The sequence below is a fragment of the Microtus oregoni genome, unplaced genomic scaffold (assembly GCF_018167655.1).
Source record: "Microtus oregoni isolate MIOR12 unplaced genomic scaffold, Mior012 000003F_ref0000135, whole genome shotgun sequence".
In the NCBI taxonomy this organism is placed as follows: domain Eukaryota; kingdom Metazoa; phylum Chordata; class Mammalia; order Rodentia; family Cricetidae; genus Microtus; species Microtus oregoni.
The window spans coordinates 21,249,187-21,265,206 of record NW_024543062.1 but is presented as its reverse complement, the minus strand read 5'-3'; the positions used below and the strand labels follow the sequence as shown (position 1 = coordinate 21,265,206).

Genomic DNA, 16,020 nt, shown 5'->3' with positions numbered 1-16,020 from the left:
GGCCCGGCCCGCGCACGGGCGCAGAGGCCGCAAGTTTGTGAGTGGGTCTCGGTTGCTGCCAGCTGCTCCACGCCGCTTTGTTTTCTAGCGTCGAGAAGTTCCCCAAAGGCGGCGGGGAAACCCAGGAGCCTGTCTGGCTGTTCCCTCCCTGGATTTCGGGGCAGCGCCCATTATGGGGAAGCCCTTTCCGCAGCCGCCTCCCCACTGACCACTGCTGCAGGCTCGCCCTTTTGCTGCATCTGTACTCCGTATGGCCCAGTGAAGTTCTGAGTCTCCCCATAAGGTTGCTTAGATGCCTGTGATAAAACACATCCTATTCTGGCTAAACACTCTTTACCCTTTTTGGCGTTTGACTTTGTAGGAGCCTTAAGCTCCTTTAGTCTCCCAGTTGGATAACAACGTTGAAGTAAAAGGGTATTTCAAGGGCTCGCTAACCCCGTGGCCTTGGGGTGGGGGTCACTAAACTCAGACTTGGATGTTGACCAGTGGCTGTCCGCAAGTCCCTGCCGGCAGCCAAAAGGGAATCGAGTTGAGACATCAAACTCACTGAGGATTCAAAGCTCTTTGTCAACTGGGTCGACTTCCAGCCCTCGTTAGTAAATTATTCCAGTGTTTCTAGGCTGCAGAGGCATTCACAAACAATTCCAAGGACCGGACAAATAAACTCAGTGAGCGTTCTTATGAGATGGTCACCTCTGATATTGCTCAGCGTCCTCACATTTATTTGTTAGGACTAGCAAATAGAGCGAGACTTGATGGAATAGTACACAATAGTCAAAAGGACGGTTATCTCTACTGTACCCACAATGAAAAGAGCACAAAAACACGTAGAGTAAAAGAGCAAGCTGCAGAATACAGCATTACGCACAGTGTGTATTTTTAAGCCCCACTCTGGAGTGACTGCCTGGGGAGACATGAACAAACGTCTATTCACCCAAAATAGGGCGCCAACAACAGATCAAAGGCACAGTTCCGTCCAAGCCCAGCTTGGTGAACCAATGAGTTTATTGGTCTTACTCATTTCCAGCATGGATGTTGACCTGCCAAAAGCGACATAGGTGGAGTTCTCCTTTGCTTGCCTCCCCCTCCTATATACTCTAGCGTCTCCCAGGGCCATGTGCAGCTTGGGGTGGGCACCAGAGGGAAGGAGGGAGCAAATGGGAAATCTCCAGTGAAGATCTAATGGCTTTCTCCCCACTCCTTCCCTGAAGGAAGCCTCCTCCCGCTTGTGAGGGGCTCTTGCAGAGGCAAGCATAGCCACTCTGATTTCAGGAGGCTAGCAGCATGTTCTGTGATGCCCACATAAAAAGATATAAAAGTCAAAGAGAATTGGTTCATGTTAGATCCATGACAGTCTGACACCAAGAAGGAAGTAGGCAGCTAGACATGTAGCTCAGAGGTTGCGTACTTGCCTAGCGTGTGGGAGGTACTACCATGGTCTAAAAATTAAGGGAGGGGGCTGGAGAGATGGCTCAGTAGTTAAGAGCACCAGCTGCTCTTGCAGTGGACCTGGGTTCAATTTCAAGCACCCACATGACAGGTCACGAGCCTTTGGAACTCCAGTTCCAGGGGATACGATGCCCTCTTCTGGCCTTCTCAGGCAATGCATGCATGTGGTGCACAGACTTAGATTCCTGGGCCCAGCACTTGGGAAGCAGGGACAAGAGGATCTCCATAAGTTAAAGACCAATCTGGCCTACATAGGGAGTTATAGGGCAACCAAGACTACATAGATCCTGTTTCAAAAAAGACAAAACAAAGTAAGATGGGCAGCGGTGGCAAATGTCTTTAATCCCAGCTCTTAGGAGGCAGAGGCAGGAGGATCTCTATGAGTTCGAGGCCAGCCTGGTCTACAGAGCAAGTTCCAAGTCAGCCAGGACTCCACAGATAAACCCTGTCTCAAAAAACTAAAAATAATAAGTAAAGAAATGAAGGAAAGGAGGGAGAAAGGAGACAGCGAGCATAGGAAAATGTTATAATACTTGTTTTATTTCCTCTATAAATATATGTGAAGCAAATTGCAAAATGCTGACGACAATCAGTGCTGAGGTGGGGGTACACAGTTCTGTACTTTCTGTACTGGACGCCCCCCTCAAACAGCTATCAGGGCTAATCGGGTGGGGGGGATTTGGAATCATTAATGCTAAGGCAGGAGTCGGCAGGCATTTTCTGTGAAAGACCATAAGGTCAACATTTCCGGATCTGCCCTGTGCTCTCCACTGTGATGACTCAGCTCTGCTGTCAGCAGCCACAGACAACAACAAATCAATGGACGTGTAGCAGTGTTCCTATTAAAGCTTTATTTATAAACACCAAGAGTGATTTTCATATAATTTTCTTGTGTATCGCCATTTAGGGGGCACTCCATGAGGCGTTCCCCATAAGGAGGGGGGCACGTTGAAGTGATGCAGCTGTTTTGAGGTCACCCGTGCTCTTCTAAATAACTCCAGGAAACTCACTGATTCAGTCTATAAAAAAAAATTCTCAGGCAACCCTGTTTTCCTAGAGTAATTAAAAATAGACCCTGGTGTTCTTTCCTGTTATTTGTTTAAATGAACAATTCTGTATGACTATGTCATGTTTTACTAAATTGCCCATGTTTTATTATAACAATGTAGATAACGCAGGTAGAAATTCAGTATAAATTTAAATGCTTGCCGGACAGTGGTGGCACACATCTTTAATCTCAGCACTTGGGAGGCAGAGGCAGGTGGATCTCTGTGAGTTCAAGGCCAGGCTGGTCTACAGAGTGAGTTCCAGGACAGGTTCCAAAGCTACAGAGAAAACTTGTCTTGAAACTCACCTCCCAAAAGAAAACTTAAGCGCTAAAGAAAGGTTTAAAATGTCCGTACAAGGACTGGAGATACATCCAAGGAGTTAAGAGCTCTCTGCTCTGGCAGAATCCCTGGGTTTGGTTCCCAGCACCCCATAATGGCTCACAACTGTCTGTAACTCCAGTTCCAGAGGATCTGACATCTGACTCCCTCTTCTGATATCTAAGGGCAGTTATATCATTTGATGCTCAGCCAACCTCCTTGTCTTTATTCTTTTCTTCTTCATTTATGGTTTTGCTTTGTGGTGCTGGGGAATCAAACCATGGGTCTTGCACATGCTAGGTAAACACTTTACCGCTTAACTATATGATCTGAGCCCCACTTGTGTTTTTTATCGTTTGTTTGGTTTGGTTTTTCAAGACAGGGTTTCTCTGTGTAGCCCTGGCTGTCCCGGAACTCACGCTGTAGACCAGGTTGGCCTAGAACTCACAGAGATCCGCCTGTCTCTGCCTCCCGAGTGCTGGGATTAAAGATGTGCACCACCACCGCCCGGCTTCACTCATCTGTTTGTCTGACCCTTGAACTGTAAATTCCTGCAGCCCAGGCAGATATCACATGCAGAATATTTGCATAACTCAGCACAGAGGTTGAAAGGCAATGGCTCTGGAATAAGACGGACTTCAGTCAAGCCTCGCAGCCACTAATGACCAGGTCTGTAAGCTTGGGCCATTGATCTGATCTCTCTGTTTGGTTTCATCAGTTGTCAGATAGGGACAATAATAGTACAGAGCTGACAGACTTGGTCTGAGGTTTCAATACAATATAATGTGTGTGAAGATACTAGCTCAGTGCCTAGCACGCAAGCGCTCACTGAAGCTAACTACCGATATGCTTAGCACGGTGCTAAAAATCCCATCAATTTATGTGCCTTTCTTATTAAAGCAAATTAGAACAAAGTGCAGAACACTGTAATTGCCTGTCGTTGCCATTCAGCTCCTCTTGTGCTAGGAGCCATCCCACACAAGAAAACCATTTTCTTCCTACAGATACGAAAACAAGAGTTAGCTTTGCGCTTTCATCCCCCCTCCAAGAACATCAGAAAATCCTATTCTAGGCAAACAGATCTTGTTGTCCTGACAACACAGATCGCCAGGAAAATAAGTAAACACAGCATCTGAGTCTTATTTTTTAAAGAAAACTCAAACCCTGTAGAGGGGGGAGGCATGGAAATCTAAGACTATCGTTTTCTCTCCCATGAGGATGGCTTCACAATGTCCTTTCAAGGTTTTGCCCCTCCTTCCTGAGGTAGCCTGTGTTCTACTCACGTTGTTCATGGGAATGTTCTGCCACGTAGCCTTGAATATCTAGAACAAGAGAGCGGGATTAATATCACCAATGAAGTTGATTCATTAGGTTATCTTCAACAGAACAGCTAAAGAGAGCCTGAAAAGCTACCCTCCACAGGCAGTGAAATGATAGGTTTTTAAGACGGCAATACAAATGGCATCATAAAAGATGTCAGGGTTTATGAGAGAGCTCTTCATCTATCCACACACATATTTTCAAGAAGCAAAATGCCAGGACACGATTGAATACTCCAAACAAGTAGAAATAGTCCAGGCATACAGATGAAGGCAAAGACTGCCTGGGGACAGAGGAAAAGCATCAGGCAGTAGAGGTTGCCACACCAAGGACTAAGTCTTCTGTCTGGTCCTTACCTTGCCAGGCTTACCAGGTCCTTACCAGGGGTGACACAGGCCACAGTGTCAGGAATCTGGTTTTCTCGTTGGTTAAAGGGTTAAAGTGTTGGAGATGGTGTTTAAAGTTTTTAGTGGTGTCTAGTACATGCTGGCTACTAGACAAATGACACTATTAGTCAACAGACAGGAAATGTGCTCACAGAAACACAGGACCTTCCAGAATAGTCGGATCTGGGTAATGTAGAGAGGTTAGGATCCCAGTTCTACAACTTGCTAGTTGTGTGACCTTGGGCAAGTGATTTCATCTCCCTACATCCTAATTTTATCTGTTAAACTGAATTAATGCTATTGCCCAGTTTTTAAGACTGTTGTGCCAGGCAGTGATGGCATACACCTTTAAGCCCAGCACTTGGGAGGCAGAGGCAGGCAGATCTCTGTGGGTTTGAGGCCAGCCTGGTTTACAAAGTGAGTTCCAGTACAGTCAAGGCTATTACACAGAGAGACCCAGTTTCAAAAAACCTGAGAGAGACTCTGTCTCAAAATTTAAAAAAAATATTTTTATTTATATATCTGTGTCACATGTGTGCAGATGCCTAAAAGGCACCCTTGTATTCCCTGGAGCTATAGTTAAATGCAGTTGTGGGCTGCCTAATATTGGGGGAGCTAGGAACTGAACTTGGGTCCTCTGGAAGAGCAAGTGCTCTTAACCACTCTGTAAATGTTACCCATTCTCGTTCAGGTCAAGAAGCACACCACCAAATCTGCTAAGTAGAGTGCCCACTCGGGTTCCCCTTTCCTTTGAGGACAGTTTCTGAAGGCCTGTGGAAGAGACATAAATGATAATGACTATAAAACTTTAATTCCTTTCTCACCAGACCCCCTTTCCATTTAACCAGACAACCCGTTCTGAGACCTTTGATGTGAAACCCCTGGAATCATGCCATTATATAGAGCATTAAGTACCAACTCCCTTCCACCACACACTTCATTGGTTAACTATCACCCAGAGAGTTCTGTGTTTTGGGGTCACTCTTCCATTCGACTTACTATCTCCTCCTGGAGACCAGCTTAGGAGGCTGAGTCACAGACAGCTGGGAACAACAGGTTGCTCGCTAGCTTTGGATTCGGGGACTTCTTCCTTGCCAAGATGAAGTCAGCCAGACAGGTGACCTTGTGGGTGAAGGCAGACCTGGCTGTGCTCAGAAAGGCCTCAGATCTAAGATGTAGCAGTGCAACGGGTGGTGGTGGCGGTGCACGCCTTTTCCCCAGCACTCGGGAGGCAGAGGCAGGCAGATCTCTGTTGTTTGAGGCCAGCCTGGTCTACACAGTAAGTTCTAGGCTGGCAAGGGCTATAGAGTGAGACATTGTCTCAAAAAACCAAGGACTACTGTTGCCATTTTTCTTTTTTTAAGGGATTTCTTTAAAAATTCTATTTATTTATTTATTATGTATACAATATTCTGTCTGTGTGTATGTCTGCAGGCCAGAAGAGGGCACCAGACCTCATTACAGATGGTTGTGAGCCACCATGTGGTTGCTGGGAATTGAACTCAGGACCTTTGGAAGAGCAGGCAATACTCTTAACCACTGAGCCATCTCTCCAGCCCCCATTTTTTTTTTTTTATCTTTTACAGGATTTTTTTTTTTTTTTTTTTTTTTTTAGGAGAAAGGGCACTGGAGATAAATCCCAGATCCTCATGCACTACTGAGCTACAGCATAACACCAGGGATTTTTATACAAGAAACCTCTCATTTTTACTTTTCACGCAGCCCTACAAATTCCAGTCAGTTGCTGATTCATCCTGACAGCCCTGAGTTTTTATGTTGATGGGATGGAGTCAGCTACACAATGGCTAGTAACAGGGCTGGTGGTGGAGCACGTGTAAGGCGCTGCATCACCCCAGCACTGCCTTCCCACCTCACAAACAGGAATCAGACACCCATTTACCTAGCACTCCAGGGAGACTGAGGTAGCAAGATCCGGGTCTGAGGTCAGCCTGAGCCATGTCTAAGAAAAACAAACCAAGAGCAGAGCAGTGGTGGTGCACGCCTTTAATCCCAGCACTTGGGAGGCAGAGGCAGGAGGATCTCTGTGAGTTCGAGACCAGCCTGGTCTACAAGAGCTAGTTCCAGGACAGGAACCAAAACTACAGTGAAACCCTGTTTCAAAAAACCAAAAAAAAATAAAATAAAATAAAATAAACAACTCACTATCGTTTCTGGCTTTTTTTTCTACTACACAGCCATTATTGTGATTTCATTTCTATAAATACAACTTCCACAGAAACTAAAGGAAAGATTTTCAAACATCAACACTCCAATTAGTATCTCTGAGTCTACCCGGAGCCCATTTCCAAAGCAGCTGTCTTTGCCCAGCAAACGCTCTCTGGCGGATGGAGTTGTTTTTCACTGCCTCAGAGAGAAACTGTTTCTCATTAGGAAGTTTAAATTTAACAGAGAAAGAGCCAATGACAGAAGCTGCAAAATTTGGTTGGTTCCTTGTGGCTTTGAGAGCTGTTTGGGTGTGGGCTGCTTTGGCCTTGAAATGCAGGCATTTCCCTGTGTCAATAAGAGGAAATTCATGAACACAGGAACAGACGATAGATGTCTCTGCTTAACTGTAGGGTTGGCGACGTAAACCAGTGTTTGACAGCTTCTAGGTCCTTCCAAGCCTCAGACCCTCTCCTCTATAATTATTTTCTTCTGAATTTCTAAGAATGTCTTAAGAATTACCATAACTTCTCATTTCCATACAGAAAAGCACATGCATGTAGAACAAAAAAAAATAATTGGTTGCAAAATATGCTATTGGTTTTAATATCATAAAATAAATAAAGATACCTTCTCCTGGCCAGGCAGTGATGGTGGCACACACCTTTAATCACAGCACTCAGGAGGCAGTGGCAGGAGGATCTCTAAGTTTGAGGTCAGCCTGGTCTACAGAGCGAGTTCCAGGACAGCCAAGGCTCCACGAGAAACCCTGTTTTGAACACCAAACACAAGAACTGGCCCGGGGTGGCAGAAAGGGAAGCTGCAGAAGCAAACCCAAGCCTTGTGAAAGCCTGCTGAGGGCTGGGATATAGCTGGGTGGCAGAGCACTTGCCCAGCATGTGCCAGGTCCTAGGTTAGATTCTCTACACTGGAAAAAACTAACAAAAACCACAACAAACTAGAAGACCTTTTTATCAGGGATGTGTGTGACGTGTGTTAGAACATGCAGGCACATACATGGCAGCCAAAGGACACCTCTATGGAGTTGGTTTTCTCCTTCCATCTTTTTTTTTTAAATGTGTAGCCCAGGCTGGCCTCGAACTCGTGATCCTCCTGCCTCTGCCTCCTTCAGCAAATCCTACCGGTGTGCGCCACCACAACCGGCTCCTTCCATCTTTTATATGGGTTGAGGGCATACAATTCAGGTGTCTGATCTGTGTGGCAAGCTCCTATGACACATCCTACCCAATGACACATTTTTGCCAGCCCTAAACATTCTTTTTAAAGCAACCTTGTGGCCACACGAGGGCTCATGTGCCTGTGTGCATATCTGAGGGGAGGGGAGGGGAGGGGACTGAGGCTAGGTTTCCTCTCCATCAGTCTCCATTTGACTGAGCCTCAGGTTCTCTCCCCGACTCTGCTATTCTCACTAGCCAGCCTGCTTGGGCAATCCCGTCTCCTGAGTGCTGGGATAGCAGACAGCAGCCATGCCTCCCCCACTTTTATGTGCGTCTGGACTCCAAACTTAGGTCCTCACACTTGCCTTCTTTCTGTAGCACTGGCTAGCCTTGACCTCCCTATGCAGACCATGTAGATCAGCCTGCTTCTACCTCCCGAGTGCTGGGATCAAAGCCTGTGCCACCAAGCCCCATATAAGCAGATTTCTTGAGAGGATACACACAGTTCTTACAAAGATACTGGCAGTTCAACCCAGAAAAACACTTCAGACAAATGGACCAAAACAGTTTATTGGCAAGATAACATGTAACAATCACTACTTAAGGACAGGGAGGGACATGAATAAGCCCAGAGTGTGACGATAGCCACACAACAGCCAGCAGGGAGTCATTTCTAGAGATGGTTAATCAAGGGCACCCCATGGGAGGGCAACTCCTGATGCAGCTGCCGGAAAATCATGGCACACCGGTTCCTCTCCTGGGTCTTGCCCAGGGCATGGTACAGTCTAGCCTGGAAGTAAGCAACATCCCTGATTCGCTCTCTACAGTCGACCTTTGCGAAGTAGTTCTTGGCTTCATTGAGGTTCTCGATTGCAGCCTCCAGAGCTGATAATTGGGGTGGGGTGGGTGTGGGGGAGAGAATGGGAGGGAAATCAACATTTAACAATTTCAATTTTCAAAATTTGCTATTTAGAGTCACCATATAGTAGGTATTCTTTTTTTTTTAAAGATTTATTTATTATGTATACAATGGTCTGCCTGCATGTATCCCTGCAGACAGAAGTTGGCACCAGATCTTATTACTGGTGGTTGTGAGCCACCATATGGTTGCTGGGAATTGAACTCAGGACCTCTGGAAGAGCAGTCAATGCTCTTAACCACTGAGCCATCTCTCCAGCCCCCTATAGTAGGTATTCTTATACGTTCCACTCATTAAAATATGGAAAAACACCATACTATGCAAAGTTTTGCTTGATTTCTTTTAACATTAAAAATTAGCATGCTGGACTGGAGAGACGGTTCAAAGGACCCAGGTTCAATCCCCAGAACCCACAAGGCAGCTCACACCTGTTTGTAACTCCAGTTCCAGGGGATTCATGGCACCAGGAATACATGTGGTACATACATATAAATACATGTACACATAAAATAAACAAATTTTACAATAATTAGAATGCCAGGGCTGGTGAAATGGCAGCAGGCAGGTGCAACTGCTGACCAACCCAACAACCTTCATACAGCTCCTACCTTCTGCTCTCTTCACTGGATCATAGGAAGCTGCTGAAGCCACTTGGCACTTGGACACTAAGAACATGGCACGGCCTTTATCCAGGATAGCCCCATCAGCCAGGATGGGCTCGATGGCCATGTGGAGAAGGGTTAAAGCTTGTTCTGGGATTCCAAGGATGAGCTGAAAGAGAAATGTGCTGTGTCCACTACCAAGAAGGCCTAGGTTCTGGGTGTTTTCTCCTGAATGGTTATCTGACTTATCTTCTCCATGACACAGGCTACCTCATCCTAAACAGCACACTACTAGAGAGTACAGGCACACAAAATGATTTCTACGAGAAATCCAGCAGTGGTCATTCAGATTATAGAAAGCTTTGTCCTAGTCCTTCCTTTTTGTACTGCCTTATTTGGGTTTCTTTTGTTTATGATAAGACCTTACTATTGTAGACGAGGCTGAACCGCAACTCCCTGTGTAGCCTGGGCAGGCGTCATAAACGCAGGCGCAGTCGTTCTCCAACCTGCCTCTAAGTGATGAGATTACAGGCAGGCACCACCTAGTGATGAGATTACAGGCAGGCACCACCTAGCTGGGGTTTAAAGTTTTATCTTTACAAAAAGACTTAGTAATGACAGACATGTTGGGAGAAGCCTGTGATGACTCTTACTTCCTAATTTGATCCCCAGCACCAGAGAGGAGGGAAGGAACTGTACATTCAGAATAATCTAAACATCATAGAGAAGGACTTGGCGATGGATACCTAGTCCCCAGACTAGCGAGACCAAGGCAGGAGTGCCATATGTTTGAGGCTTGCCTGGGTTACAGAGACCGGATCTTAAAAAATAACATACATGGGGCTGGAGAGATGGCTCAGTGGTTAAGAGCATTGCCTGCTCTTCCAAAGGTCCTGAGTTCAATTCCCAGCAACCACATGGTGGCTCACAACCATCTGTAAAGATGTCTGGCGCCCTCATCTGGCCTTCAGGCATACAGACAGAATATTGTATACATAATAAGTAAATAAATAAATATTAAAAAAAAATAACATACATATAAACTGGGCGGCAGTGGCACATGCCTTTAATCCTAATACTTGGAAGACAGAGGCAGGCAGATCTCTGTGAGTTCCAGGCCAGCCTGGTCTACAGAGTGAGTTTGAGGACAGCCAGAGCTATGCAGAGAAATGCTGTCTCAACCCCTGCCTCAAAAAAGTACATATAATGTTGCACTATTGATATAAAGCTAAACATTGTCGCCCCCCCACAGGTGGCCAGCTCTTAATAAATGACATTTAAGGCCGACTTTGGCACTTACATGTACACACACACACACCCCACATACATAAACATATACAAATACACATAAATGTAACACACCCTCATTCCACAGTCCCCTACAGGAAAAACCAAACTGGCTTACCTGGGCATAAGCCAAGTTGAGCACAGTTTCAGAGGCCAAGTACTGCAACCGGTATTCTTTGGAGAGGGCTAGAGCCTCCAGGAGCACAGGCATGGCAATGGTCGGAGAGGAAGATCGCCAATACAGCTCTGCCACTGACAGGAGGACGCTGACCACAGAAAGGAAAATGGGATGAAAAGATCCACCGCCACACACCCCACCAGTAAGACACCTGAGAGACTACTTACCTGATCACCATCTCTGTGTTCTTTAGTTTCTGACAGTATGTCAGCAGCTTCTGTAGAAGTTTGTGTGCCTCTGTCATCTGGTTCTGAGCCTGCATTACAACAGCTTTTCTGAAACAACCAAACGAACAGGGGTGGTTATGCAGATGTCTGCAAGCGCTTCAAGTATAACCATTTTGGGATCAAGGCTCTATTTCCTCAGCAAGACTGCTAACCTCTAAAGGGGAAAACTGCCTGATTTAATTTTGTTAAAAGAAAAGGAAGAAGAGGAGGAGGAGGTAGAAACTGAAAAGGAGCAACAGTAGCTGCTACCACCGACTGTGATCTTAACAGATCAGAGACAAGAGGATGAACTCAAAGACATCCTCAGCTACTCAGCAAATCCGAGGCCAGCAAGAGACCCTGCCTCAGAAAATCAGCTGATGCATGGATATGCATATGCACAGAAGAGAAGTCTAACTGGACCAGCAAGAAAGTTGAAGAGGCAAAGGCACTTCTCTTCAAGTCCGGTGACCTGAGTTCAATCCCTGGGACCCACATAGTGGAAGAAAAGAACTAACTCCTAAAATTTGTTCTATAATCTTAATGTGTGCACTCTGACTATCCTGAAACTCATTATATAAACCAGAATGTCCTAGAACTCCCAGGGATCCATCTGCCTCTGCCTCCTTAGCACTGGGATTCAAGGCATGTGCTAACAGACCTAGCTACTGATTATCTATTTTCTTATTTCCTAAATGAAACAGAAAAAAAGCCTTGACTTTTTCAGTTAAAGCTGAAAGCAAATTAATGCGCACACAAAAGCACAGTGAATATAAAGCTATTAAAAACATTCTGGAGAGGCTCGGCATTGAAAAGCACTTGTTTCTCTTGCAGAAGACCTGGAATCCGCTCCAGGTTTTGTGGCGACAGCTTTCTCACCTGTATACACCTTCTATGCCATTAAGCGCTGTGATTCCTGTAACGAGTGAATCAGCCAAATGGAATTTGCCATCATTCATTGCCCTGTCAAACTGTATTTTTTGATCACACAGCATCCATAACTAATAAGAAAAAAGAATTAAAGACAAAAAGAAAAATATTCACATTATTGTTCAATGGCAATATCAAAGTATATTGGTTTGTTTAGCAAACATCCTAACAATTCACATACATGCATTTTCATTTGAGGTTATCTATCTATCTATCTATCTATCTAATCTATCTATCATCTATCTATCATCTATCTATCATCTATCTATCTATCTATCTATCTATCTATCTATCTATCTATCTAATGTTACAAGCAAGTAAAAAAAAAAAGCAAAGAGAAGCCCACATTCAGTGGTGGGAAACACTTGCAATTCCAGCACTTGTGGAAGCAGGCAGGGGATCAAGAGTCCAAGGCCAGCCTGAACCATGCAGATGTTGCTGTGAAGAACAAACACACACAAAACACATGTCCATTTTATCAGCTCATTGTGCTTTGTAAAGGCACAATGGTCTTAATGGTCTTAAATTCTACTGAAGTTCTCAGCAAATTCTATTTCCCTCCTGTTTTCCATACTAGGCACTTGATCTGTTGTCTGCCATTCCCATTCATGTTTCCTATACTTTTATAATACCCTTAAACAATATACAGAATAGGGTTGTTTGGTTTCTAATTTTGAGACAGAGTCTCATGTGTTGCAGGCTAGCTTCAAAATGTACATACAGTCCTGGATGACTTTGAACTTTTAAAATATTTATTTTTAGTTTGTGTATGAGAGTTTTGCCTTTATATATGTAAGTGCCCCACTTGCACAGCTAGCACCCTTGGAGGCCAGAAGAGGGTGCTGAATCCTCTGGAGCTATAGTCTCAGAAGTTGTGAGCTGCCATATAGATGACGGAACTAAACCCAGGTCTTTTACAACACAAGTAAGTGTTCTTTTTTTTTTTTTTTTTTTTTTTTTGGTTTTTAGAGACAGGGTTTCTCTGTGGCTTTGGAGCCTGTCCTGGAACTAGCTCTGTAGACCAGGCTGGTCTCGAACTCACAGAGATCCACCTGCCTCTGCCTCCCGAGTGCTGGGATTAAAGGCGTGCACCACCATCGCCCGGCACAAGTAAGTGTTCTTATAACCACTGAGATATCTTGCTAGAACCTGCTTGTGAACATGTGAGTCTCTGTGTGTGTCTGTTTGGTACTGGTGATTGAACCAGGGCATTGAAGATGCTAAGCAAGGGTTCTGTCACTGAGCTTACGTCCCCAGCCCATGATTTTAAACTTCTGATAGTCCATCCTGCCTCCAGCTCCTGAATATTGGACTTATAGGCATCTACCATCCCATTCAATTTATGTGGTGCCAGGGATAGAACTCAAGCTTTGTGTGAGCTAGGCAAGCACACTACCAACTGAGTCACATCCCTGGCCTGAGCTTGGTTTGCTTTGTTTTTTGAGGCAGGGCTCACTATGTATCCCTGGATGACACGGAACTCATTACATGGACCAGGCTGGCTTCATTATCAGAGATCTGCCTGTCTCTGCCTCCCATTAGTGTGAGAAAAGACATCCTGTTGTGGAATATTATTTGAGGACGGGTTTCATTTGTTTGTGCTGTGGAACACTTGTTTAGTGATGCAAAGATGTGCTGCATTCTTTACGTTACAGTTGTTTAGCTCCATGAGCTGCGTTTACTTCGCCTGTCTAAAACACCTGATAGGGCTAATAAAGAGCTCAACAGTCAACAGCAAGGCAGAAGGAATGGGAGGGGGCAGTTGGCAGGCAGAGAGAATAAATAGAAGTAGAAGAGAGAAAAGAGGATGGAGGAGCAAAAGAAGACTTTAGGGACCAGCCACCCAGCAAGACACAGAGAAGTAAAGAAGAGTATACAGAAAAAGAAAAAGGCAAAATCCCAGGGAAAAAAGATAGAAGGGATAATTGAAGTTAAGAAAAGCTAAGGATGGGCATTTATAAGGAAGAATAAGCCTCTGAGTGTGATTTACTTGGGAGTTGGGTGGCGGGTCCCCCAAAGAATAAAGAGTAAACGACAACATATACTCCCCACTTGTTTTGTTTTCTTTTTTAATGTATTTATGTGTCTGTGTGTGGATATTAACATGCGGGTACTAGTGCCTGCAGAGTATTGAAGAGGTTATCAGATCCCCTAGAGCTGTAGTTATAAGTGATTGTGAGCTGCCTGACATGGGAGTTGGCAGCTAAACTCAGGTCCTGTGCAAGAACAACAATTTCCTTTGTAGCTTAATATTTTTCTGAGGGAAGACTCTAAAATGCCGTCCGCCCCCCCCCCCCACGTGCTTTTGTTTGTTTGGGTTTTTTTTTGTTGCTTGTTGTTTTCAAGACAGGGTTGTAGCTTTGGAGCCTGTCCCCAGAACTGTTTTAGACCAGGCTGTCCTCCAACTCATAGAGATCCACCTGCCTCTGCCTCCTGAGTGCTGGAATTGAAGGCGTGTGCCACCACTGAATGTAAAAGCATTCTTTTCAGAAGTAAACCCATTGGCACAAAAGGCAGATTACCTGGGCATGCTGACTGTTGGGTGGAAATCGCTCCCTCAAATGCTTTAATACTTCAGCAGCAGCAGCGAAACAACCCTACAAGAAAAGCGTGATTTGATTAACATACCAGAACCAAAGTTATACCTGCTCACACGCCCAACAGGTTCACGTGATCTACCTGATCTTCATCAGCAAGCTAGAATACTCACAGAGGGCTGCATGTCACAGTAAGTTATCTCTTTTCTATACATTCTAATGAATTTCACACTTTCTCTTAAATCTTTTTTTTCCTTGTTAAAATGTGAACTTTAATTGTAAAAACTGCTTTCTGTAAATATAATTATCAAACTCTGCACACAACTGGGTTCAAATACATACAGACACAATTTACACAGGTGTTAGCTATACCACAGAACAAAATCCATTCAAGAAATGTCTACACTTAGCCTCATGTTGAAGAAGACAGGGTCTCAGCTGGCAGTGGTGGCACAGGCCTTTAATCTCAGCACTCGAGAGATAGAGGCAGGCAGATATTTAGAAGTTCAAGGCTAGCCTGGTCCACAGATTGAGTTCTAGGGTAGTCAGAGCTGTTATACAGAGAAATTCTGTCTTAACAAAACAAAAACAAAAACAAAAAAGACAGGGTCTCATTGTAATCTAGACTGGCCTAGAAGGCAATATGTTGTTAAGCCTGGCCATGAACTCTGTTCTTCCTGCCTCTACCTCCCAAGTGCCAAAACTATAGGAGTATACCACTATGCCTGACTTAAAAGCTATTTTGAAGACAGGCAAGGAAAGTTCTTTCTAGGAGGAAAAACAAAAACTTAAAATGAGACCAATTATAGTAGGCCTGGAGGCTCATGGATGCAATGCCAGAACTTAGGAGGCAGAGTCAAAACAACAGTTTTGAGTTCCAGGCCAGGTTTTCCTACCTGGTGAGCTCCAGGGCAGCCAGGGTCACAAGAAGTAATATTCATCTCAAAAAACCCTGTTACTTATTTTTTTTAGAATTCTTTTTTAATAATTTATTTTTATTTTGTACACATTAGTGGTTTTCCTGCATGTATGTCATTGCAAGGGTGTTGGATCCTGGATTTACAGATCGTTGTGAGCTATCATGTGAGTGCTGGGAATTGAACCTGGGCCCTCCGGAAGAGCAGTCAGTGCTCTTAACAGCTGAGCCACTTCCTCCAGCCCCAAAACCCAGTTACTTATAATCCATCTCAAAGACAATCACAGACCTGCTTGGTATATTTCCTTCCAAGTCTCTTTTATACCTAAATATAAAAAAAATAGAAGAACCCCCCCCCCAAAAATAGAAGAACCCAAAATAACTATGCATAATAAATTTGTCAAATATGTACAATACTAACTGCATGGTTAGAAATCCCAATGTTGTGGGGTTTAGTTTGTTTTTGTTTTTGTTTTTAATTGGACCTCACTATATAGCCCTGGTTAGCCTGGAACACAGTATGTAGGCTGGCCTTAGAAGAACAGAGATCTGTCTACGTCTGCCTACTGCTTCACCTCCCAA

General features: G+C 44.6%; 1 protein-coding gene across 2 annotated transcripts in view; it reads right to left on the bottom strand.

Annotated features, from left to right (window-relative positions):
• Positions 1 to 8,417: 8,417 nt before the first annotated feature.
• Positions 8,418 to 16,020, bottom strand: part of Anapc5 (anaphase promoting complex subunit 5) — a 32,047-nt gene continuing 24,444 nt past the window's right edge. For both annotated transcript variants that reach the window (XM_041648208.1, XM_041648209.1), the window contains exons 12-17: positions 14,508 to 14,582; positions 11,935 to 12,056; positions 11,017 to 11,124; positions 10,790 to 10,937; positions 9,391 to 9,553; positions 8,418 to 8,748 (exon numbers count right to left, since the gene is read on the bottom strand). In XM_041648208.1, the coding sequence (XP_041504142.1) occupies positions 8,537 to 8,748; positions 9,391 to 9,553; positions 10,790 to 10,937; positions 11,017 to 11,124; positions 11,935 to 12,056; positions 14,508 to 14,582 (828 nt within the window). In that variant the 3' untranslated portion in view covers positions 8,418 to 8,536. The remainder of the gene's footprint in view (positions 8,749 to 9,390; positions 9,554 to 10,789; positions 10,938 to 11,016; positions 11,125 to 11,934; positions 12,057 to 14,507; positions 14,583 to 16,020) is intronic.